At 35.8% G+C, this 27,763-nt stretch overlaps 1 protein-coding gene across 1 annotated transcript in view; it reads right to left on the reverse strand.

Moving 5' to 3' along the window:
* The window catches only part of ASZ1 (ankyrin repeat, SAM and basic leucine zipper domain containing 1), a 47,475-nt gene extending 24,668 nt beyond the window's left edge, over positions 1-22,807 (reverse strand). Inside the window, exons 1-4 of the mRNA XM_035021448.1 lie at positions 22,517-22,807; positions 22,029-22,128; positions 19,567-19,689; positions 17,139-17,250 (exon numbers count right to left, since the gene is read on the reverse strand). Coding sequence (XP_034877339.1) covers positions 17,139-17,250; positions 19,567-19,689; positions 22,029-22,128; positions 22,517-22,759 — 578 coding nt within the window. The 5' untranslated portion in view covers positions 22,760-22,807. The remainder of the gene's footprint in view (positions 1-17,138; positions 17,251-19,566; positions 19,690-22,028; positions 22,129-22,516) is intronic.
* Positions 22,808-27,763: the final 4,956 nt, after the last annotated feature.

Raw genomic sequence — 27,763 nt, forward strand, 5'->3', positions numbered from 1 at the left:
TATTTCTTGCATCCCATTATTTCTTCTGGCTTTATTTTTCTTTTTGCAGCTAACTCTTTAGATGTTATTTTTAACAGTCAGAAGAATAGTGGTTCTTGGCCAGGAACACTTTTCTATGATATATGTGGAAGCATTTTAGCTTACTAAAATGACTGGAGGGAGCTATTGGCATTTAATGGGCGAGGGCCAAGGATGCTAAATATTCTGCAATACACAGTACAACCTTATTCAAAATGTCAACTGTGCCTGTTCTGAAATAACTAAGTTTTCATATGTATGAAAATGTCTATTTTGCTTTCATTCTTGAACGACAGGATAGCCAAATAAAGAATTAAGGTTCAAAGTTTATTCCTCAGATCATTTATCTTCTTCCGTATACAGTTGTTATTAAGAAACTTAAGATCAGATGGTCATTTCTTGATAGGAACGGTCGTGATAAATTGCCTTTTCTACAGGTATCTTTTATGATTTTTGCCTTTATTCTTGATGTTCTGAAGTTGTGATGTGTCCATATATTTTAATTTTTAATTAAAAATATGTTGTATATCTTTATCTATTTGTGTATGTGTATAAATCTTGTTTTCAAAGATCTTTCAATCCTAAGGCTTTGTGTTTTCAGTTTGAGAACATTCCATTCTGGCTACTATTACTTCAAATATAGTCTCTTTCATTTTCTCCTTCTGGAACTCTTATTAGATAGATGTTAGAACTTTGATGAGGTTCTCTGTCTCATATCTTTTCCTTTGTAACCCTTTCCTTAGAACCCTAGTCGTATTCTAGGGGATTTCCTTACATTTATCTTCCAGTTCTAATCAGCAACTCAGCTGAATCCCATCTGCTGTTATTCACATATACTTAGTTTTAATATTCAACAAGTTTTTTTCATAATTCACTGTATTTGTTTGATAATGTCTGTGTTATTTAGTGGAGGCAATTTCTTCTTTTATTGTTCAGAAGAATAAAGCCCTTTTTAAATTTTTTTCCCACTTTCTCTAGTCTAAGTTATTCATTTGTTGTCCATTTTATGATGCTTACATTCTCCAGATTTTGATGATTTGTGATTGTGCACCATCTTCTGGCCTGAACAGGCTTCTCAAGCATGGAAGATTCAAGCCAGCAACCCTGGCCTAGCCTATCAGTACTGTAGTTCTTAGGGATTGCCAGAGAGGGTTCCCATCTGTTTCCTTCTTTAGGAAGTTATTTCTTTTCCATTCCAGAGATTATTCCCTTTCCTGTTTCAAAAAGAACTTTACTAAAACTTTATGGATATCCAAAATTTGTTGTGGAGGGGCAAGACTTTAGAATTTGTTCACTTTAACATCTTCAAGTCATAAACCTATTTTTCAGACAATTCTTGGTCTTTTCTTTGGTCATGTTTTTCTCTCAGAATTTGTAAAATCATTTCATAAAGTTAAAACAATCCCGGGGCGCCTGGGTGGCTCATTCATTAAGCGTCTGCCTTCAGCTCAGGCCATGATCCCAGGGTTCTGGGATCGAGCCCCACATTGGGCTCCCTGCTTGGCAGGAAGCCTGCTTCTCCCTCTCCCACTCCCCCTGCTTGTGTTCCCTCTCTCGCTGCCAAATAAATAAATAAAATCTTTAAAAAAAAAACTTAAAACAATGCCCTTGGCACTCTGAATGAGATGTTTAATTTTACAGACTAATTTAGATAAAAAACGAAATGTCTTTTTTTAATGCTGAGTCATCTCAGCCAAGAACATGACACATCTATTTAATTCAATCTCCTTTTGTTTCACTCAGTGTAGTTTTAAACTTTTCTTCATTTGGATTTTTCACATTTCTTGTACACGCACTTTTAGATATTTATGTTTTTTGCTCTTGACACTGGGATCTATTATCTCATTGTATTCCCAAGCCGGTTATTATTTATAAGTTGGGAACCAACTTTATTTTTCCTATTAGTATTTAAAAAAAAAACTACATCATTTTATGATTACTACTTCTAATAGTTTTTGGGTTGATTATCTTGGGGTTTACCAAGCATATAGTCATATAATCTAAAATATTAGAATTTTATCTCCTCTTTCCTAATAAAAAAAGGCCTAATAGTTTGATCAAAGGTAACATAGGTTAGTGGTTTAAAACAAGATTTGGCAAACTTTTTCTGTAATGGGCAAGAGAGTAAATATTTTAGGTTTTTAGAGTATACAAGGCTGTGTCACAGCCACTCAAGTCCACGGTTCTAGCATGAAAATAGCCACAGACAATGCATAAGTGAATGAGCATGGCCCTGCTCCAGTCAAACTTTAAAGGTTTGCAAACTCTTGGTTTAAAGTAGAAGTTGTATACTTGTAAGTATAGTCATTCTGCCTAAGTTCAAATCTAGTGTTCAGCATTTATTGTCTGTGTAACCTTAGGAAGTTTCTTACGCTCTTCCTGCCTCAGTTTCTACAACTTTATAAGGGCATTTGTGGCACCTATTCGTGGTATTATCATATCTCTGGTAATGACATAATAATGTTCAATAACCAGAACAGTACCTGGCATTGAAATAAATTATCTATCATTATTAGCTATTTTTATTATTTGTATCTCCTGTTTTCTTCTTCTGCATAACTGAATTACTCTACAATTCCTAAAACAATGTTAAGACAAAAAGAGAGCTTATGATAAGCATCCTTGTCATCTTCCTGGCACCAGTGCAAATGCCCCTCGTGTTTCTCTGTAAAGCATATGACTTGTTTTGGTTTCAGTTATATGTTTATGAAATTAAGGAAATATTCATCTAATCGAATTGTACTAAGATTATGAAAACTGGAATGTGATTTAAACTTTTATAAAAACACCATTCTGGCCATCTATTATGATGGTAACCTCCCTTTAAAAAATCCCTTGACCTATTTATAAAATATATTTCCCTAATATTGAACCATTTTTTTGTAGTTGACATGAATCCCATATGATCACTGCATGTTATTTATTTAATCTGCTGATTATATTTATTTTCCTGATACTTCATTAAAGATCTGGGATTTTTCTATTTATATTTATAATTGATTTATAAAGTTTGTTGGAGTAGATAATTTTTTTAAAACTGGATTTCAGAATCAGTTATATTTGCTTTATAAAAAAGAACTGAAAGGCTTCTCTCTTTTTTTTTATACTCTGGAACTATTTAAATTGTATTAGTGTAATCTATTCCTTAGACATTTAAAAGTAGTAGCTTGTTCAACTCTCTGAGCCTAGGACTTTTTTTTGGAAGTTAGCTTTCTGACAATTTTTCTCAAAAGACAGAAATCACAACATAAAATTTAAAACAAAAAACAGCACAAATGAAAACATTTGTTTTCAACACATATAACAATAAAAAGCTAAAATAAAAGATCCACTATACAAAAAGATCTTATAAATCAGTAAGAAACATGTGGACCACCAAACAGAAAAAACGGCAAAGGTCACAGGCAATTAGTAGACAAAGAAATATACACAACTCACAAAAATGTGGAAGACTAATCAGCTAGGTATTACTGAAAAGCATGCAAACTAAAATGAAGTATCATTTTTACACATCAGATTGGACAATTTAGAACATCCAAAAACATCCAGTGATATCATGGTGTAGGTCCTCTCAAATACTGTTGGAGGTAGTATAAAGTAACCAAATTTTTCAGAAGACAATTTGGCACCACTTATCACAATTCTAAAAATAAATATATCTTTGAGTCAGCAACTATACTTTAGGAATATGTTCCACGGAAACCCTACCCGTTTCCAAAGATGTTCACTGTAGCATTTTTTGTAATACTAAAAAACTGAAAACAATCCAACTGTTTTTCAGTAAAATATTAGGTTAAGCAATGATAACACATCCATACAGTGGAGTATTATGCAGCCATTATAAAGAGAGAACTATAGTGATCATACGGGCAGTACAGTGTCTGCGAAATACAGATCAGCTGGAAAAACAATTGCAATGCAGTATACAGCAAATAATCCCATTTAAAAACAAAGGAAAACAAAAGAAAAATGCTAACACATGGAAGAAATTCTTTAAGAATATATAACAACCTATTACAGAGTAGGAAAAAAAGACTTTTCACTTTCTGAATTACTTTTTAAGAAATTTTAACAGGAACATTTTGTGATTAGAATTTTAAGTAAAAATACATTTTGATAACTATTGAGGTATAGTGGAACTAACGTTTTTCAAATTCAGGCAAAATTACTTGCTATTTTCAATTCTGAATATATAGTCCATGGCTCTGGCAAAAGCAACAGTGTTTTAACTGGACCTCTTGGCTCCAACTGATCCTCAACCTACTGTCAGAATAACCTTTATAAAATACTAAAACATTTCTTTTTCTTAAAATTATTCAATAGCTTTCAGGATGAAATTCATATTTTCTAGCATGGATTACACAGATTATCGTCTAGCCACTGCTAAATTCTGACTCATTTTCTACTCAGTTGTAAGTTATGTAACTTACAATCGCCTGAATAAAATGTGTCTCTCTTATCCTTCTCTGCCTGCAGAAGCACCTCCCTCTACATTGAATATTCTTTTCTATCATCTTCATTTGACTGCTATTCATTCTTCATGTCTCAATTCTAAAGATAAAAACTATAGGAATCTTTCACACTTGACATCTTCATCTCTGTTAAACTCTGTCCTAATTTCTATTCCTAGAGAAACCCTCTATTACCTGTAGTCTTACTATATTGTAAATGTCTGTAGTCCTGTAATCTCTTCTGTATTGTCAAATTCTTGAGGCAGGGAATGAATTTGTTACCTTGTATCTCCTAGTGGTTAGCATATATTGTTTAACTAAACCCAGTTGAATATACTAGTGATATTGTTTTTTCCTTAATCTACCAAAGTTCCTCAAAAATTGTTAATGGTCAAGAGTTGGTAAAAAAAAAAAATTAAATGTACACATATTATTATTACCATAATTAATTTTTTTTTTCCTGGATGATACAGAGCCTTTTATTCATCTCTTTGTAATTATTTCATTTCAATAAAACTTCCACTAGGGGGCATACAAGGAAAAGTAGAAGCAAAACTCTCAATCTGATGGGAAAAAAATGTACCTTCATAATGATGTATTTATTACTTCTCTGTATCAAGGGCAAAATGGTTGGTTTGTCTGCATGTCACATTTTTACCGTATAGTTCAGTATTATCTACTGTTTTTGCTCTGCTTTAAGCAATCAGCTTTTAGCTGGGGGATTAATGAAATAACTATGAAAAAGGAGACAATGATAAAATGCTATGAATTGGATATCCATTTCCAGCTATCAGAGCAGCTGTATTATATTAACCCTCCCACTAACAAAGGCTGTAAAAGCTGACAAAACACAAAATATGTTTGAAGGCCTGATAGAAAACCAAGGCAGCCAGAACATGAGAAACCAGTATCTTGGGGAGAAAAGAGGCATTTGTTGAACTGAGTACTAAATCCTCTGTCACTTTCTCTCGAGACATTCACCATTCCTCGGTAGCATACTCAGGAAACAGTACCTCTAGGCCTTCTTATGGGGATAAAGACACAAAAATTGGGGTTCAAGGATACCAACCAAGAACTTCAAGGATTAAGAGTCTGGAAAAAAGGGAATAGCAGAAAATAAAAGGAACCCTGCAGAGAAGTGATCTTCTGCTGGGCTTTTATCTTCAAGGCATATGCAGATACCTAAGATACACAAAATACGTGTGGGGAGGAGAGAGGAAGACCATAAAACAGATGCTAAGAGGCTGAAAAAGTAAGAAGAGCTTTTAGCATTCCCATAAAACTGAGGAGACAAAATTTATCATTCATGACTGTTGAAGGATGAGTGGCTCAGGTAAAATCCCAAGTTTGAATTGAGATCACTAAAGGGCTATAAGGGAAAGAGATTAATACTGAAACTCAACCTGAACCATCATAATCACTGATTAGACCAAGGTTCTAACTCCCAGTCAGAAGAAAATATTTTCTGGAAGCAAACAGATCTACACAAATGTTTATACATAATACCTAGCATTCAATCAAAAATCACTAGGCATTCTATGACACAAAACAAGTGACCAAAGAAAAGAGAGAGAGACAATAAAAAAAGACCTATAGAAACATACTTTAAAATCAGTGTGATTAATATGCTCCAGAAAACAGAAGACAAAGAAAAAATTTAATTAGAGACCTTTAATTTTAGGGGAAAAAAGAGGTAAGCATAAATTCTAGAACTGAAAAATAGGATTACTGAAATTAAGAAGTTAATAGATGAGTTTAATAGCAGATTAACTGTAGCAGCAGCAGATTAGTAACCTGGAGGTTAGGAGGAGGCCAGGAGAAAATACCCAGGGTGAAATATGGAGCAGAAAAAGGATGGAAAATAAAAGATTGTTAAGAGACCTATGTGATATGAGTATAATGGTCTAAATCTCAGTTGGAGAGAGAGAGAATGAGGTAAAAGCAGTATTTGAAGACATATTGGCTGAAAAACTTCTGACTCACAATATGTATCAAACAACAGATTTAAAAAGTTCTATAAACCCCAAGCTGAACAAATTCAAAGAAAGATATACCTAGGAATATTATAGCAAAGTTGCCCAACACAAGAAACAAGCAGAAAATCATAAAAACCACCAGAGGATAAAATAGAATACCTTCAACAATAAGACTAACAGCTAGCTTTTCAATAGAAACAAAGAAGCCAGGAGACAGCAAAATGATAGCTTTAAAATACCAAATGGAAATAACGTCTAACCTATAGTCTATGCTCAATTAAAATGACTTTCATAATTAAAGTTTTAATAAAAAGGTTTTCTTTTTTTTTTAAAGATTTTATTTATTTATTCATGAGAGAGAGAGAGAGAGAGGCAGAGGGAGAAGCAGGCTCCCTGCGGAGCGGGGAGCCCGATACGGGACTCGATCCCAGGACCCTGGGATCATGACCTGAGCTGAAGGCAGACACTTAACCGACTGAGCCACCCAGGTGTCCCAATAAAAAGGTTTTCAAACAAAAACAGACTTTGTCACCAGCAAATACACTAAAGAAAGGTTTTCAGAAAACAAATGATCCCCGATTGAAACATGAAAATATAGAATGGAATGAAGAATACCGGAGGGAATGAATATATGATTAAATCTAAATAAGAGTTCAAAATAACAACATAATTGATAACAATAATAAAATGACAATTATGTGCTGTGAGGTTTAAAATACATAGAGATTTAAAATATATGATACCACCACCGCAAAGGCAGGAGTGGGATGAGCAAATGGAGTTAAAATATTCTAAGATTCCTAACATTGTCCAGGAATTGGTAAAAGTATTAGTATATAATGGACTCTTGTAAGTACATGCTACAATCTTTAGAGTAGCCACTCAAAGAATAAGAGAAGAATGAGTAACTAGCAAGATAGGAAACTGAATAAGAAAAAAATTAATCCAGAAGTAATCTCGGGGAAAAAGAGCACTATGAAACAGATAAATCAGCACGTACCCTAAACGCCAGTGAACTAAATATTCCAATTAAAAGAAAACTATTGTTAATCTGAATTTAAAAAAGAACTATCTGTTGCTTACTTTAAATAAAAGCACATAGAAAGGGTGAAAGCAAAAGGACAGAAAAATATACTAAAGAAAGCTGGTACAGTCATACTAATATTAAACGAAGTATATTATAATAAAGAAGCATTACTAAACATGTAGAGGAACATATTTCATAAAAGGTTAATGCATCAGGAATATGGTGACCTTAAAAGTTGCAAAAGTTGATCAAAATAGAAATCACAGTAACTGATAGAATAAGCAAGCAAAAAAATCAGTAGTCATTGAGAAGGTCTGAATAACAGAACAAATAAATGTGGTCTAATTAATATACATGGACCATGAAACCCAACTATTGCCAAGTTATTAGTGGAAGTGAACACGGAACATCTGCAAAAACTAACCACATTCTGGGCCATAAAGAAAATCTCAACAAACTGTAAAGATCTGAAATCATGTAGAGTGATGTTCTCTGACCACAGTGTAAAACAGAAATCAAAAAAAGAAAACAAGAGATTAAAAAAACTGTGATATATTCAAACACTGGACTATTTATCAGCAATAAAAAGAAATGAACTACTGATACATAAAACATGGATATATCTCAAAAATATTATGCTGAGTGAAGAGTTCAGATACTAAGAGTATATAATGTATGATGCACTAAATAAAACACTAATCAGGGTAGAAAAAAAATAATAGTTGTTGCCTCTAGGGTTCAGAGGATTGTCTTGGAAGGGACCTATGAGAACTTCTAGGGTAATGGAAAAATATTCTGTATTTTGAAAGGGATGTGAACTACATGGGTGTATTTATTTGTCATTCTCCAAACTGTACACTTAAGATCTGTGTATTTCACGTTGTAAATCGGATCTCAATGAGAAAATGGAAAAAAAATGTACCAAATGATATAATTTTTAAAGATATATGGATGGATTACTATATGTAAGTACATGTGGATGATAATCAATCCAACCTGGGCAGGAAAAATACATACAAATTACAAGACTTGTTACCTCTGGGGAAGAAAGAAGTGAAATGATTATGACTGGGAAGGATGCACAGGGGCCTTTAATCATTATAGCGTATTATTTTAAACATATTTAAAGCAAAATTAGAATCAATTAGGCAAAACATGCTTTTTTCAGACTATATGAGTTACAGCTTTGATATGCAAAGTTTTATGTTTTTCTTGATTTTTAATAAGTCTAATTGGCTTTAGTAAGGGCCAATGGATATTAAAAATTAGTATCTTGACAAGATGCAATAAATTCTTGACTCAGTAAAGGTCCTAATTAGTGCACAGTTCTACAAAGACATATTAACAGGAGATATTAAACTTTTCCAACAAAAATGGATTCACTTCTGTGTATAGGGTATTCATGAAGTTGTTGCCATAATGCTGAAATGTAGGGAAAATTTTCAGAAGGAAATATAACTGTAGCAGTATGCTTCTTATTGACTAAAATACCATCTATATGTATACAAGATAAGCATAATGGAGAAATAAATCAATTCTTTTAATCTTATGCTTCATTACATCCGAAATCCATCCTTCTTAGCACAGACCATTAATATGTAGAAAGTAACCTATTTTGGTGGGAACCACTGAAACAGAGTATTTTTTTTTTAAAGATTTTATTTATTTATTTGTTAGAGAGAGAGCAAGAGAGCGTGAGCATAAGCAGGGGGAGTGGCAGGCAGAGGGAGAAGCAGGCTTCCTACTGAGCAAGGAGCCCCATACGGGGCTCAATCCCAGGACCCTGAGATCATGACCCGAGCTGAAAGCAGATGCTTAACTGACTGAGCCACCCAGGAGCCCCACAGAGTATATTTAAGTAAGAAAAAAAAAAGCCTTTCATTTTTGAAAGCTATGAAATCATGAGAGAAAGCTTAAAATGTTATTTTTACACTGTTCACTTCTTCCAGGACTTCTAGTACCATTGGACAACTCTGAATACAAAAAACATAAGCCAAGACAAAACAATTAAAATAGGTAAGTAACAGATCTGTATTTCATTTGATCTATGACGCCATCAATTTTAGGAGGCACACCAATTTCAGAGATGTAAATATGTTAAAAAGATGTGTCAGAATACATGAAATATGGTTGGTTTTTATTTCAAATTAATTTTTTTGTGTGAAAATGTGTATGGTGACCTAAACCTAATCAATACCAAAGTTCAAAGAGAGACTTCAGAAGAGGATGTATTATAATTTCTAATTACAAAGCATTTGAAACAATTACATTCACTAATTGGGTAATCTTTTTGAGGAGTGTTAGACAAACTACAGCTTGACTTAAAAAATCATTCTTTCAGCAGTTAGAACAGAGCTTAAAGACTAACTGCTGAAGTCACAGTGTATCTAACTTTCCAAAACATTTAGCTAATATCCTCTATCTTTTCTTTCTTGTTAAGCTACTGGAAAGAGTAGTTCACATCCATTTTTTTCACATCCCCAACTCTCATTTACTCCTGATCTACCACAATAATAATCCAGGTATATGTCATACTGAAATATTTAACTAACCATTTTTTAAGTTCAAAAGACTTACACACTTATGTACATTTTATTAACATGATAAAAATGTTTAAAGAAAAATAGTATTCTTATCAGTTTAATTTTATAAATCAGTAAGAAATGTGCATTTCAGAAATTGTGCTCTTATAATACAGCACAGGAAATATTATCAATTTAAGTAATGTGACATTTAGTAAGCATGTATTATGAAATGGCAGCATGTTAAGTACTTTCATATTCATTATCTTGTTTTAATTCTCACAGCTACCCTGCTAGCTAGTTAGGTATCACATCTATCAATCACTGAAGAAACTGAGCCTTAAATATTTCAAAAAGACTTAATGGCTACATTAGCTTGGGCAAGTAGGTGAGATAGTATTTGGACCCAGATCTTTAGCTTCTAAGTCATGTTTCATGTTTTCTGTGGTATAAATGGACTTACATATTAATTACTTCATAAATAATATGTTTCAGTTAAGTTTTGCAAATAAAATAGACAAATGATCATTCTATGTCAAATCTATTAAAGTCAATAAAAACTTGATAAATATCAAATGAAAGAACTGTGAAGGAATCGAAAAATATGTAGCGCCAGGATAGTCAAGTGGCTTACAGAGAAATCAAGACTTTCATACAAGAAAACAATGAAAGGACAACATAGGAGCTGAGCAAGATAATCACCCATCCAAAATCGTAGCTTATGAACAAAAGTGCTCTTGTGGCCTTAATAACAAAGGAAAGCATCATAGACTATTAACCTGGCACTTGAAGACACAATTTGAATGCACAGTGAGGGAAGAAGATATTCCAAACTGAAGAATAACAAAAGCAAAAACACAGAGGCAGGAATGACCATGTATCTAAGGAACAATGTGGAAATAAAATGAAGTTAGACTTTAGGAAGTCGTGAGAAGTCATTAAGGTGGGATCAAATTACAGAGAGGTTTGGCTTTCACCTAAAAGACAAAAGGAAGTGTGTTCTACAGGTAACAACACACAAGACTGACTCAATTACATACAGAGTGCAGTCAAAACTATCAATTAGGAGGCTATTAAAGTAGCACTTAAGGTAGGATTATAAATATCAAAACTGCAATGAATTTAAGAGATGGATATAAAGAGCAAATTAGGGACAAAATTTTTTTTTAAAGATTTTATTTGAGAGAGAGCGAGAGAGAAAGAGAGAGCAAGCGGAGAGGGAGAAGCAGAGATACAGGGAGAGAGTACAAACACAGAGGGAGAGGGAGAAGCAGACTCCCTGCTGAGCAAAGAGCCTGACATGGGGCTCCATTCTGACTCCAAGACCCTGAGATCATGACCTGAGCTGAAGGCAGACGCTTAACCAACTGAGCCACCCAGGCGCCCCGGGAAAAATTATATATAAAAGTAAATGAAAAGTCTGAGATAAATGCCAATTTTTCTTGCTACAAATTTATGTTCAAAATTCAAAATTAATTATTGTGTTAAGCATACAGTTAAAAGAAAATTACTCTGGCCCTCAAGAAAAGATATTTAAGGTGACATGGTAAATCATCAGGGCTGTCCACCCAATATTGCTGATTTTCCTGTAACACAGTAAGATTATACTTCCTCACTCCTTTGAAGCTAGATATGACCACAATTAACTAGAAGAAATGGTATGGGTCTCTTCCAAGTGGAAGCTTTAATAGCCAACACAACTTACCACTGGTGCTAGACACCAATAAAATAAAGTCAAGTCAGAATTTGTAAGTTATTTTTTTATTTGTTTTAAAGTCTTCGTTTCTGTGCATGTGTTTTCAGAGATTAGTGTCAAGGGCTTTCATCAACTAGCTTTTCTCACCTCTATCCTCTCCATTCCGTGCTTTCAAAAGGACCAAGTAGATTTCCAGGTTTATGAATAGCAATATTAATGCCATGCCCTAAGTATGCAAGGTAACACTAAGGTATTGGTCACTGTTTGCATACACGTAAAACTGCTAACAAAGATAAAATCAGCTCCTATATGCCAATAAAGAAAACACAGGTAAATAAAAAGATGAGCAAAGGGTCTGGATAGGCAATTTATAAAGACATACAGGAAGAAAAAAACCCACAAAATAACAGTTTCTAGTACTGTTTTCTAAGTAAGCTATTTTTAAATTCTTTCTGAAAATATTATTGTGACTTCAGCCTATGTTTTCAGAGCAAAGATATGCCACGTATTTACTTATGACTAGAAAAACAAGTTAATCTTGTAATCCAAAATTACACCTCAATCTACCAAATGCTCCAGTGACATTTACAAGTAAATTTATATTCTGAGAAAGAAAGTAACATTTTTCCCAGAGTATTTTCTGTCTATTAGAACAGGCAGTAACATTGAACAAGTTAACAATCACACAATGATTACGTCAAAACCTTGGATATCAGTTAATGTGTGCTGTCTTATCAATGGTAATAAAAACATCTATTGAAATTAAAATGCCACATCATTTTACAAAACCTTTATCTCATGTCTGAGCAATGTGAATATAATAAACTTCTCTGCCAGGAAAATTGCCTTCTAAATGTAAAAATATATGTATCTTTTTTTGATATAAGAAAGTGTTTCAAAAAAAAAAAAAGAAAGAAAATGTTTCAGAAAACCTGGAGAAAAGAACCCACACAATTCCTAAAATCAGAAATTATAGGGGTGCCTGGGTAGCTCAGTCAGTTAAGCGTCTGCCTTTGGCTCAGGTCATGATCCCAGAGTCCCGGGATCAAGCTGGCATTGGGCTCCCTGCTTAGCAGGGGAGTCTGCTTCTCCCTCTCCCTCTGCCCCTCCCCCTCTGCTCGTGCTCTGTCTTTGGCTTTCTCTCTCCAACAAATAAATAAAATCTTAAAAAAAACTACAGAAATTCTAATTATATATACTTTCTGAAAGCTTATTACTTTAACAATAAAAATGTCAACTCCAAATTTAAGACTAGATTGAAGTTTTCAAATTTTATCATATATCCAATTATCCAATACAGACTTTTTAAACTTTAATAATTTATAATGTCATTGGTTACTATATTATCAATATGAAAAGAAAAATAACGGTTGGTAAGTCCATACTATGGCACAACTGCCAAGTTGCAAGTAATTTGATTACAGGCCACCTTGTTTTCAGGGCTAAATGTGACTAAGCTACATTAAAGTGATAATATTTTTGTGTTCACATACCTTCCTTTGACATCTGTGGACTTTTAAAATCAAAACATTCAACTATCTACAATAATTTAGGAAAAAGAGAAAAAAAAATCCCAAGATATAAGGCAGGTTAACACAAACATGTGTCTTGCAACAATTAGAAAAGACCATGTTGTTTAAACTGGTTGTGTTGAAAAATCCTAAATATGGACAAGAAGGGAAACATACATTCCAGTGGTGGATCCTGTTTGGATTAAACTGTTGTAAATTCCTTTATCAAACCTGTGCTACATTCAAGTTTTTAAATACTTGAGAGCCACTTTTCCATTCTGTAAAAAACATATTATCTACCACGGGGGTCTAAGGATTATATTAGAGAATTTATTTAAGAGCAATCAACACACTGGCTGGTACACAGTTTCATTTATTTTTATTTTTTTTTTAAAGATTTTATTTATTTATTTGAGACAGAGAGAATGAGAGACAGAGAGCATGAGAGGGAGGAGGGTCAGAGGGAGAAGGAGACTCCCTGCCGAGCAGGGAGCCCGATGTGGGACTCGATCCCGGGACTCCAGGATCATGACCTGAGCCGAAGGCAGTCGCTTAACCAACTGAGCCACCCAGGCGCCCCACAGTTTCATTTAAAAACAAGCTAAAGAACTAACCCCAGAAACAAACCCAAACCAGTATTAAATTTGCTAGACACAGTACACTGTGCTAAGAATTGTCAATGGCAAAGTCCAAGAGAAACATAAGATGTGATTTGTGTCAACTTAAAAATGGCTTTCAAGTTGTCAGTTTATTTTTACCATTTGTCCCACAGGAGGAAAAATAAAAATAATTTTAAAAATTAAGAAAAGATAATTAAAAAAAACCCCAAGGTAGGTCTATAGGTAGTAATACAGAAAGTTCATCATTAAATATTAAATTAGTGCTATTTTCAACAAGAAAGAAGTCTGCATGGAATACAAGGAATTAAAGAGCTAACAAAAGATCTATAAGTAAAAAACATTTAGAAGATGCAGGTTTCTACTTCCATTAATGGCAAGCTAATTTGTATCAAAATTGTGAAGGTATCTAAAACAGCTAAATGAAATTTTGTTTTAATTTCTTAAAAACTGAAGGACTAATAAAATATTGAAGAACCACTAAACCAAAATCTAGATGGCAAAACCCCAAAGAGGTAAATAAACATAGCATTTGTGGTTGCTTTTGCCTTCAGGGCATTTGCCAGTCCAGAAGAACCCAATGGGAAAATAAGCTGTGGTTTTGGAGGCAGTGAACACAAAGAGGAACAAAATTCAAAGTTCTGGGCCTATACAAAGTAGAAAGTTTACTAAACCATACTCAACATACATTAAGCTGGGACTCTAAGGACTACACCTTCAGGGTAAGTATGAACCAGAAACAAACTAGCTTTCTTGGTATACATCACCAAATGATCCAGGGGAACTTCAACCCCTGAACTTAGTTAGGTTACATAAGTCCTGGAGTGATGGTGCCCAAGGCGTATTTTAGAAACATAAATTCCTACCTGATGGCCTCATATTATTCTGACAAGTTTTAAAATCTAATGACTAGTACCTAGTCATGAGTTAGAAGCATGAGAGGCTACTGCTAACAGAAACAAACCCACCAAGATTTCAAATATTGTAACTGTTACTTCTAGACTACAGTTGACCCTTGAACAACATGGGTTTGAACTGTACAGGTCCACTTATACAGATTTTTTTTCAATAAATACAGTACAGTACAGGGGCACCTGGGTGGCTCAGTCGGTTAAGCATCCAACTCTGGATTTCAGCTTAGGTTATGATCTCAGGGTTGTGGGACTGAGCCCCATATCAGGCCACACGTTCGGTGTGGAGTCTGCTGGAGATTCTTTCCCTCCCTCTCTCTGTGCCCCTCCCCCATACATATTCTCTTTCTCTCAATAAATAAAGCCTTTAAAAAAATACAGTACAGTACTATATCCTCTCTTATGATTTTCTTAACATTTTTTTTTCTAGCTTACTTCATTGTAAGAACACAGTATATAATACATATAACATACAAAATATGTGTTAATTAACTGTTTGTTATTGGTAAGGTTTCTGCTCAACGGAGGGCTATTAGTAGTTAAGTTTTGGGGGAATCAAAAGTTATATGCAGATTTTCACCTTACAGGGGGTTCACCTTACACCCCTGCATTGTTCAAGGGTCAACTGCATGTTTGCCATATTAAAGAAGTTCTAATTTAGAGCTTGAAAATGTTTTCAGGGAACAAAGGGCTATAAAAAGTGACACCGCTAGGGGCACCTGGGTGGCATAGTTGGTTGAGTGTCCTACTCTTGGTTTTGGCTCAGGTCAAGATCTCGAGAGTCCTGGGATCAAGCCCTGTGAGCAGCACCATGCCCAGCTTGGAGTCTGCTTGGGATTCTCTCTCCCTTCTCCCTCTGCCCCTCCTTGCGCACACATGCACCCCCTTGCTCTCTCAAATAAATCTTTAAAAAAAAAAGTGATACTGCTGGTTTTAAAAAGAATCAAACAGAATTTCTAGAAAAAAAGTAACTGGAATTATGAACTAATTGATGAGTTTAACAATAAATCAGAAGCAATAAATTAGAAATGTGTTTACAAGATAATAAGTAATTGGAAGGGTAAAGGTTTTACTTTCTATAATACAGTGCAGAAGCAATAAAAAAAAAAAAAAGAAGAGCACCAGCAAAAAACAATTTCCCACTGAACCCAGGATGGCAAATCTTATCATAAGCCACTTCTCAAGGTAAAAATTAAAATTATAGCACCTATCGAGGCTTACTTCAGCTAGATGTTTTAGAGTCCCCAATTCCAAAGTATAGCCAAATCCAAAAGTTATACCTAACTAGGGATTATAACATATATGACAGAATAAAAGTTCCTGTGAATTGATTTGCTAAAAATTTGCAGGTAGTCTTTCCAGATCTTTAAAAAATCTCTTTGTTACATACTGATTATCCACTCTGTAAGTCTTGACTTTTCTCACACTAGTTTCTCAACCTGGGCACTATGATATTTTGGGATTGATACTTCTTTGTTTTGAGAGGCTGTCCTATGTACTGTGGATGTTTAGCAATATCCCTGGCCTCCACCCATTATGCCAGTAGTGTACTCTAAGCCAGCAGAATCTCCCAGGTGTGACAATCAAAAATGTTTCCAGACATTACCAAGTGTCCACTGGGAAACAAAATAGACACCTGTTGCCTAGCTGTCAGAGAAATTAAACTAAATTAGGGAAAAAAAACCTTCTAAAGTCAAGTATAGTTATTTCTATATATCAGGCATTAGATCATTATTATTTGAATGACATATGAATAATAATTCTATTCATGCTAGACATATTTCATTTGGATAGCCTATTTCCTATTCTATTCATTTTGAAGATTAAATAAAACAGAAGACAGAGCCAGATTAAGAAAGGAGTCAGTAACAGAAATTTTAAGCTGATTCATTTTTTAAATTACTGACATTTCAACAGATCCAACAAACAGTTACTGCTTGTTTTCTATGCATCTAGACATTATTAACTATATGATATAACATAACTGGAAAGGTCTTAGGAAAAGTAAAACATTTCAATATATTATTTTGGAGTTCTTAATATTTGTGCAAAACTGTTTAGCAGGTAAATGTTACAGAGAGAGCATGAAGAGGTTTTACTATTATAGCTTAATCATCTTTGACTGTATGATTCGTAAGAAATGATATAGTTTATTGTCTTCCTTTCCCTCTCATTTCAAATTAGAACATTCCTCTAAAAATTAAAAGTTGAAGGACTACTTTTGTGATATGCCCTTCCTCTGATAATCTTATAAAATTGGAACCATGACCTTATGACCTATTTTCATTCCTCAACTATATGGCCAAGTAAACACATTGTTTATGATTTTTAAAAAATCATGCTATCAAATGTTTAACAGGCTAATAAAGAAAAATATCCATAGTTTTTAACAGATAATAAGGCTCTTACCTACAAGCAACATTTGGATCAGCATTTCTTGAAAGCAGTAGCTCTACACACTTTAAAATCTGTTCCTCTGAGCCACGTGCAGAACATGCAGTTATCAAAATAGTCTGCTTATCTGGAGTGAGAAGAAAAGTGAGGAAACGCCCCCACACACATCAAGAAGTGTATCTGAATTTTTTTTATCATTCAAAAGATTCTAAATATTTCCTGTACTCTTAAAATTTTATAACCTATTCTCAAATCTCTTACTCTTAGTAGATACCTTTGTCTCCCTGTCTACCTTCATCAAAAAATGAGATTAGGGATGAACTGCCTTAATCTCCAAAATATATCTAGGGGCACCTGGGTAGCTCAGCTGTTAGGCATCTGCCTTCGGCTCAGGTCATGATTCCAGGGTCCTGGGATCGAGTCCCGCATGGGGCTCCCTGATCAGCAGGAAGCCTGCTTCTCCCTCTCCAACTCCCCCTGCTTGTGTTCCCTCTCTTGCTGTGTCTCTCTCTGGAAAATAAATAAATAAAATCTTAAAAAAAAATATATATATATATATATATAAAATTCATTTCTTAATTTCCCTTCCTTATTCCCTTTCGTTTAAGAAAATAGGAAAGTGATAAGAACATGAATGCTGTGTAGAGATACTGCCTGGAGTTGAACAGTTTTTGGTTGAAAAAACTTTGCTTTGCTGAACTTGTAGTTGAAAAACAGTAATTGATATTCTCTGATTTCACTTCTTTATTTCTCATTCATTTGACATCTCAGTGAAATTTTGGTTTTTATCCAAACCATCCTACTGAAAATGACCTAACTGCCATATCCATTGGTTTCTTTTTGGTTCTTTTCTACTGGATCTCTCTGAGCTCACCCTGTTCCCTAAAACTTCTCCCCTTGGCCCCTATGGCACCAAAAGGAATCACAGATTAAAAAAATAAAAATACCTTTCAGGTAAGAATTGGGGAATTCAAAATAGGTCATGGCAGCTATGGTTTACATCAGTGGTTTAATACTGATCAAGTATAAAGATTCTAGTCCCAGTTCTACTACTGATAAACTGACTCCAGTGATACTTTAATATCTCAGTAGACCTAGCTTATAGATAGGAAGCTGCCCTCTTTACCTGATGGGGCTGTGGTTGAATACATAAAAGAATTTATGCGAACATGCTGAGAAAAATATAAACTGTTTTATAACTAAGTATTCCTCTGATTACAAAAAGCAGAGAAAGAAAACTATTAATTTTTTAAATTTATTTTTTTAAGTTTTTACTTAAATTCCAGTTGGTTAACACGCAGTGCTATATTAGTTTCAGGTGTAAAATACAGTGATTCAACACTTCCATTCAACACCCAGTGCTCATCACAAGTGTACTCCTTAATCCCCATCCCCTATTTCACCCATCCCCACATCCATCTCTCCTCTGGTAACATCAGTTTGTTCTCTATAGTTAAGAAAACTATTATTTTTTTTAGAATATTTTATATACTTTCAGAAATCTCATTCCTAAGTCCAGCTTTCACTGGGTGATATTTTAAAATGACATAATAAAAAGAAAAACCTGTTACAGAAGCAGATTAAACATAAAACTACTGAAAAGATGGGAAGTTATATAAAATACATACATAACAAAACAGAATAGAAATGGTTTTACAAACATCTACTGTAGGTACAAAGTAAATGTGAAAATTAATTCTAAAGTGAAATCAATATGTGAATTACGAAATGAATTTAATTGCCTATTGGAAACATGTTAAAAATAAGTAAGCAATAATTCAATATAATAATTAAACTGGATTTGCACATATACTCTTATTTTTCAAAAGCATCCAAAGGAGTACAGAATAGGAATTATCTAATAGCAAGGAAACATATGGATTTAATAACCTATCTTTGAAACAACCTTAGGTGATATAATTCAGAGTTGAGTTTTAAATTCTAAAGACTGATTTTCAAGTAATTTTTGACAAAATTATCCGTCTTTTATTTCAATGCATTTTTCCTTTAAAAAATAACCAAACCCTCTAGCATAGAAATTAAATGTATATAACAACGTAAGCAGTTATTAATATACATGCAATCTATCTTCTTGGAAAGAGAGTTCCCCCCCCCAAAAAATCTATGGTTTTTAATTTGATTTTGTATCTTAATTACATAATATAGCTAACAGGAAGGCTTGTTTTTTAAACTGCTTTAATTTTTTTCACTTTGCATAATAGTTGCTTGGGAATCAAGAAAATCACAGTAAACAAAATCAGTTGGGTTACCTCAACATCTTACCTTATCTTTTTTCAAGGACAAAGGTTTATTTTAAAATGAATATATAAAAACAGAACATGGAAAGTATAAATCACCACCCCTAAATATTATAATTAGGCTTCTAAACAGAGATACATACAAAGTAAATACTCACATATTTTAAATGTTTAAAACACCTTACCCTTATCAAAGCTTGCATTAGCACCTCTGTCCAGAAGGACCCGAACCAGCTCTACATTGGAAACACTAGCAGCATACATAAGAGGAGTCCATCCATACCGAAAGCTGGAATCTACACTAATGCCTGTCAGTATAAAAAGCAAGTTTTAACAGCTTCCTCCACCGAAAGAAAAATCACTGCCACCTTCATATGCTTAAAGTACTGTGCATAGTAACATATACCATGTAATTTATAACAAAAAGGAATTTCTTGGTAATAATGGCCTTCAAGTAAATGATTGTAGCTCAAAAATATTCAAAGTAACACTGTATGGTTTGGGGATAATATATACCTAATAAAAATATAAGGACACGCATTGGAATGATAAATAACTACAACAGAATGGTTATCTCCAGGGGTAAGGAGAGAAACTGCTATACCTTTCAGAATATATGAAATATTTAGTAATTTAAAGAGAACTGAACAGGGGTGCCTGGGTGCCTGAGCTGGGTAAGCGACTGCCTTTGGCTCAGGTCATGATCCTGGAGTCCCAGGATCGAGTCCCGCATCAGGCTCCCTGCTCAGCGGGGAGTCTGCTTCTGCCTTTGACCCTCTCTCCTCTCGTGTTCTCTCTCTCTCAGATAAATAAATGAAATCTTAAAAAAAAAAATAAAGAGAACTGAACATATTGACATAATAACAAAAACTGGAGACATCTTTGAACTGTTAGAAGTGGCTGACTCAAAGGGAACTTTCATTTTTTTTTTGAAGATTTTATTTATTTACTTAATTGACACAGAGAGAGAGACAACGAGAGCAGGAACACAAGCAGGGGGAGTGGGAGAGAGAGAAGCAGGCTTCCCGCTAAGCAGGGAACCCAATGCGGGCCTTGATTCCAGGACCCTGGGATCATGACCTGAGCCGAAGGCAGTCGCCTAACCAACTGAGGCGCCCTGGGAACTTTCATTTTTTATCAAACTTCTCAACTGGTGCAGAAATATATATCAAAACCAAGAATAACTTTGGAAGGCAAAAAACTAAAAATATTTTTTAAAGTGTGAAATAATGACATCTGGAAGGAAACTAGGAAATGCTAAATTAAGAGTTACCTGTGGAAGTAAGACTTCAGGGGTACTGGGGGAGAAAGTGGGTACAAAGGTTATCTTCTACTTATACCTATATATTTATTATTGGCTTCTGAAAATTAATTTTTAAAATGTTTGTAATTAAAAACAAATTTTAAAAGGTTGACTAAATATCTACTTCACCAGTAGGTCTTTTCAAGTCTTAATCTTTCAGGAGCCTCCATCATTTCACTGCACCTAGTCCTACTACAAACTCAAGCCCCAAGGCAAATTCTCTTTTCTAAAACAAATTTTTAACTATTCCATCCCATCCAGCACTATGCACACTCCTACATGTGTTCATATTAGGTATTAAGGCTGTTTCAATTATTCAAATTTTATTTAGTTTCATTCTTCAATTACAAGCTCAAGTTCCACTGTCCACAAAGTCACACAGATCCTTCTTTTTTGTTACAACAGCTAATATTTATATAATGTCTGTATGTTTTAGATCTTTATGTATTCTTTCACTTTAATACACCCCCAAACCCTCTGATATTATGCATCCCCATTTTTAAAAGGGGGAAATTGAAGCTTAGGATGGTTAAGTAACTTGGTCAAGATTACAAAGCCATCAGGTGGCAGGGTTAGTAATCAAACCCAGAACTGTACTGTTTCCGAAATGATTCCTTTTCCACTAAATCATGCAATGTCTCTAGCATTAAAGAAAAACATTTTGCTATATACAATCTCATTTATCTATTCTGTGTGAATGTTTTGGATTTACAAGTAGATAGTAAATGCCTGTTACTCCTTTGGATAATTTCAATCATATTATCAACAACTCACATTCCCACGTCAGGTAATTCAAAAAATTAATATTTAATTTGATCACAGAAAAATGGTACAGGATCCTGGACAGAATTATGACGTTTTACATAAAGAAACTGATGCGCTGGAAGTTTAAATGACTTTCCTAAGGAACCACAATTAGCAGGCAATAAAGCTGGAACAGATATCCACATATTGTGATTCCTACCTCAGGCCCCATTACACAGACACCTAACACAACGAAAGAACGTAACTAAAATATACATAACTAGAAACAGTTCTGGAGAAACATGTAATAATAGTATAGACGGTAAATGCTGAGAAAAATATATAAGAATTACTCGAGTGGGGTAGGCTTCTTGAAGGAGGTCGAAGAACTGATGGAAGCAACAGGGTGGCATTCCAAATTTGAGCGTAGAAGAAGAAAATAAGGCAAAGAGAACTCAGAATCAAGTAAGATATATAGAACACTCGATACATTAACATTCATTGTGCTTCCACTAGAAAAGCAACTCAAACCTTTTAAAATAAGGAACCCTTGTAAATGTAGACAATTGTGTTAGGTTGAAACTATCCCTTATCTCTCACCAGACTCTAGGAGCTCCTCGACCAATGAAATATCTCCTGTGGTCAATGCTTTTTTAAATGTTTCATTCTTTTCTTCAGGGAGTAATGGCCCTTTTAATTTCTAAAAAAGATAAAGTTAAAAAAATTGTTATACATATTTTCATTTCCACTACATCAGAAAACAATGACTGGTTTCAGGTACATCTTTTTGGGGGGGCGGGTGGAGTGCAACATACAAATTCGTAAGGAATTCATATCTAAAATTATCTTTAAAGGAATGCGTGTAATGCTATGGGTCCAAACCCAAGTGAAGAGCTACATCGACGACCTAAAGAAGCATTTGATGGAAAGCACAAAAGGGAACAGGAAAACCCCAGGTTTGTTGGGAGTCTATAAGCCTGTATTTCCACTAGGGATACACAGGCAAGCAAGAGGTTTCACGAGGTCGGGCCTTCAAGGGCCAGGGGGTGCTGATCCGGGTGCGGTCAAAAAAAGGCCTCCTAGGCTACCTGAACCGCCCGGTCGAGATAACCAATCTCCCAGCCGTCATCCTCGCTCTCGCTACTCTCGCCTCCACCGGCCACTGCCAGCCCGCGTAGTGCAGCGGCCGCCATGCCCGCCGACCTCTCCCTAAGCACACTGCACCGCCCACCCGCTCCCCCGGCGCCTGCGCACTGGGGGAGCACGCAGGGCTGCGCGGGAAGGCGCGCGTGCAAGAGGCCTTGCGCCCTTAGGCGCAGGCGCGTGGGCATGCGTAGTGGCCCTCACCTTCCCTCTATCCAGCAACCAGCCCTGTGGTTTAGGGAGGTGCAACCGTGCCTAACGTGGTAGGGCCGGTGGACCTGAAGCTCCTGATAAGGTTCGGTACCACGCTTCTAGCCACTGCTTCCATTCCTTTCAGGGACTTACTCTTCATTCTTTTTAGGGTATTTGTTTGATGAAGTTCTTGCTCTTCAAGGAATGCCCTATTTTCGGTGGAGCATAATGGGGATTAAAATGCCAAGTAAGACTAGGCTTTCTCCCTTATCACCTTCAGCCGCTCCCTCGGGATGAGGGAGAAAGCCTGTCTAACATGCGACTCCCTGGGAGAGGGACAGCTCTTGGTCAGAATACAGATAGGAGCACCATCCTTGCATTCAGAAAGCCATCAAAAGGTAGCTGACAAAGGAGCCAGGAGAAAATACCATCCCAAAGGAAGAATTCTTTTTCCTTTAAATTTCATGTGCCCTCAGATCTCAGCTTAGATTTGGAAACTTCAAACCATCAAAACACCTTCCCAGCTAGACACTATGGATGCCCTAAAGGAAAAAGTCAACAAAGGGGGAGTTGGGGGAGAGAGTGGATCAAAGTGCTAGGAAGAAGAAATGATTTAAACGTTCAGAGAGCAAGTAAATAAACAACTCCCGGTGAAAGCCACCCAACCTCAAACTGGCTTTTCTGTATCTAACTACTGGATGAAATGGTAACACATTAATTATCTTTGCCACAGAAAATTAGATCCATCAAGAAATAAGTCACGTTTGTATCCCTCGAGATGATTGTTTTTAAAAGATTTTATTTATTTATTTGACGGAGAAAGAAAGGGGGGGGGGCACAAGCGGTGGGAGCAGCAGGCTCCCTGCCTGAGCCACCCGGGCGCCCCCATCAAGATGATTTAAAAGGAAAATAGCCATACACCATTCTTTAAAAGTTTTTGTTGTACTTTTTTTCTTAGAGAGTCTCCAATATAAGATTTTGAAATTGTTTCCTTAAGATACTTTCACAGATAAGTATTTTTAAGTAGTTAGGTTATTTTGGGCCCCACCTGTGTTTTCTAAATTCATTCCTTCAATAAATGTTATGGATTGTTGAGTACAACTAGGCACAACTAGGTTTGGGGAGACAACATCAAAGATAAACCAAGCTGCCTCAAGGAGCTCACATTTTAACCAGGAGAGACAATAAGCAAGCAAACAAATAAATAAGGTTATTGCAAATTAGAGGTGCCACAAAGGAGGTAAGTGTGCTCGGTTTCTGGAATCAAACCACTTAGGTTTCCTAGCCAAACCACTTATTGCTGTTAGCTGTGTGCCCTCTAGCAATTTAGCCTCTTTCTTCTGCTTCACTTTCCTAATCTGTAAAATGGAGAGAATGATAGTACTCACCATATAGCATTGTTTGAATAAAGTAAATAAAGTCATGGGCTTGGCATAGGGTTAGTCTCAATGTAAGAGGTAAATAAATTTTAGCTATGACTATTATTGTCATTATTTTCGATAAGGTAGTTAAAGCTGAGTAGAATTCTGAATGACAAGGAGCCAGCCATAAAAAGTCAGAAAGCAGAGCGTTCTGGCAGAGGAAGTGGCTAGTACCAAGGCCTGAAAGCAGGAAAAAGCTTGCACCCAGGCCTGAGACTAAGATGGGCAAGTGAGACTTCTTTAAGCTGGTGGCATCAAAGGCAACCATACTGTTTTGCATCACAAGCAAAATTTAAGGAAGCACTTCCTTCAGGAAGGACCTTGCAATTCTTATATTTTGCATCTGGGCACCTTACTTACTTCACCTTCATCCTTGCCCTGCTTGGACCAGAAAGGAGGCCTGAGGTTGGACCATCATGAAGGAAGTGGTGTGTAATGAGAGGACCTTATGGAACTTAAGTAAGTAGTTTGGATTTTACTTTAAGAACAATATAACATTAAATATTTTTCAACTAATGAATGACATTCTTGTGTGTGTGTGTGTGTATTTGAAGACACTCAAACTCTTTCGTAAAGAAGGTTTTTGGTCTGAGCATTTGGCTAGTTAGTGGTACCACTTACTAAGATAGGGGAAGACCAGAGGATAAACTTGAAGATGAAATGAGCATCTCAAAATTAACATATTCAAAATGAAACACTGAAGTGTAGCTGTCAAGTGGGTAGTTGGATGTTCAAGTATGGAGCTCAGGAGAAAGACTGGTCTTAGAGATATAAATTTGGGAATTATACCCATATTGTTATTTTATATGCATATTGATTACACACAATAATCAATACACATATTGATTATTAAAAGCAAGATTTTTCTTTTTTGTAAATATACATGCTTTTGATTGAATGTTTGTGTTTCCTTTCCCCTAAAATTCATATATTGAAACCTAATCCCCAAAATGATGGTATTTGGAGGTGGGGCCTTTGGGAGGTGATTAGGTCATGAGGGCAGAATTTCATGAATGGGATTAGTGCCCTTATAGAAGGGACCCCAGGAGCTCCCTTGCCCCTCCCACCATGTGAGTACACAACCAGATGCTCTATGAACCTGGAAGTGAGCTCTCACCAGACACTGAATCTGTTAGCACCTTGATTTTGGACTTCCCAGCCTCCAGAATGGTGAGAAATAATTTTCTCTTATTTATGAGTCATCCAGTCTGTGGTATTCTGTTACAACAGCCTGAACAGACCATGACGATAGATAATTACAGAATTTATGTGGAAAGGCAAAGGAACTAGAGAGCTAAAACAATTCTGAGAAAGAGGAATAAAGTAGGAGGAATTTCTCAACTTGATTTTAAGTCTTAATATGCAGTTAGAGTAATCAGGACTGTGTGGTATTGGAGAAGGGGTAGACACATAGATCAATGGAACACAACAGAAAAGCTAGAAATAGACCCACACAAGTAAGACCAAATTATTTTTTACCAAGGTGCAAGAACAATTCAGTGGAGCTTCCTTAACATCTTCAACAAAGGATGCTGGATCAACTGAATGTCCATAGGTAAAAAAAATGAACCTATCTAACCTTCATGTCTTCTATTAAAATTAACTCAAAATGGATCATGAACACAAATGTTCATAGCAGCATTATTCCTATTAGCCATAAAGTGGAAACAACTCAAATGTCCATCAACTGATGAGTGGATAAACAAAATGTGATATCCATACCATATATATTAGTTTCCTAGAACTACAATAACAAATTACCATAAACTGGGTGGCTTATAACAATTTATTTTTTCACTATTCTGGGGGCTAGAAGTCTGAAATCAAGGTGTCACCATCACCATGCTTTCTCTGATGATTCTAGGAGAGGATCCTTTCTCACCTCTTCATAACTATTGGTGGTTGCCTGCTGGCAATCTTTGGTTTTCCTTGCCTCCTGGATGCATCACTTTAATCTCTGGCTCTATATTTATAAGGCATTCTCTTCTGTGCGTCTCTGTCTCTACATGTCTGTGTTGTCTAAATTTTCTTCTTCTTGTAAGTCATATTGGATTTAGGGTTCTCTCTAATTCACTATGACCTCATCTTAACTTGATTACAAATAAATTCCTATTTCCAAATAAGATCACACTCAGAGGTTCTGAGTGGCCATAAATTTGGGGTAGGGGGCACTATTTAATTCAGTGCACTATACATATCGCTCAGCATAATGTTTTCCAGATCTACACTGTGGTATGTTCTATACTTAATTTTCTTTTTATGTTGAATATTGTGTGGTATTGATCTCAGAAGGTGATTTCAGAAGGTGGCAGGATCCATTGGAAGGTTACTACAATGTGGGGCACCTGGGTGGCACAGTGGGTTAAGTGTCCCGACTCTTGGCTTTGGCTCAGGTCATGATCTCAGGGTTGTGGGATTGAGCCCTGTTTCAGGCTCTGTGCTCAGTGCAGAGTCTGCGCGAGATTCCTCTCTCTCTCCCTCTGCTCCCCCTCCCTGCACACAATCTCTCTCTCTCAAATAAATAAATAAATCTTTAAAAAGAAAAAGAAGGCTACTGTAATTGTGAACTGCAAAAGGACAGGAAAAATGGAGAGGAGAGGATACATTCAAAATTTATCGTAAATTGGAATCAATAGGATTCAGGGATTGTATATGAGGGATGAGGGAGAGAGAGAAGTCAAAGCTGATGTGGTAAGAACACAGGAAAAAGAAAATGTTTTGAGGAAACAGATAAGTTTTCTGCCCAGAGACAGTCTGAAATGCCTGAGGAATATCCATGTCCAGATAAGGTCGGGAGCTCCCCAGCGAGGCCCAGACTATCAGTTTAGCCTTAGGAATCATTTTCCTAAGAGGTAATAATGGATCTATTAGAGCGATGATATTGTTACAGGAGAAGGGATAGGATGAGATGGGCCAAGAATATCCTTAGGGAATGACTTCTTCTTCTTTTTTTTTTTTTAAGATTTTATTTATTTATTTGACAGAGAGAGACACAGCAAGAGAGGGAATACAAGCAGGGGGAGTGGGAGAGGGAGAAGCAGGCTTCCTGCTGAGCAGGGAGCCTGATGCGGGGCTCGATCCCAGGACCTGGAATCATGACCTGAGCCGAAGGCAGACGCTTAACGACTGAGCCACCCAGGCGCCCCAGGGAATGACTTCTTTTAGGAAGCCACCAGAGAAAAAGAAGCAGCAAAGGGGACTGAGAAATAATAATCTTAGAGGCAGAAGACTAGGAAGAAATCAATGCCTCAAAAATCTTACACTGAGCTATAGCCTAAAGATAGAACGATAAAAGCAATAATGATAATAAATTCATTTGATTGTACTTCCTATAGGCCAGTCACTGTTCTAAGGGCTTTACTTGTACAAAGTCAGTTAATACTCTCACAGCCCGATTGAGGTACATACTATCTCAGTTTTACAGAAGGGGAAATGGAGGGACAGAGAGGCAAAGTCATTTTCTCGAGGTCATCCACCTGGCAGGGATGGTATTCTAACTCAGGAAACAGCTCTGCAGTCCATGCTTTTAGTCATTAATTACTATCTAATACTGAGGTAGCACTTCCCTGTGCCCCTACA

The sequence above is a fragment of the Mirounga leonina genome, unplaced genomic scaffold (genome assembly GCF_011800145.1).
Source record: "Mirounga leonina isolate KUSES-001 unplaced genomic scaffold, KU_Mleo_1.0 Mir_174, whole genome shotgun sequence".
Lineage (NCBI taxonomy): Eukaryota > Metazoa > Chordata > Mammalia > Carnivora > Phocidae > Mirounga > Mirounga leonina.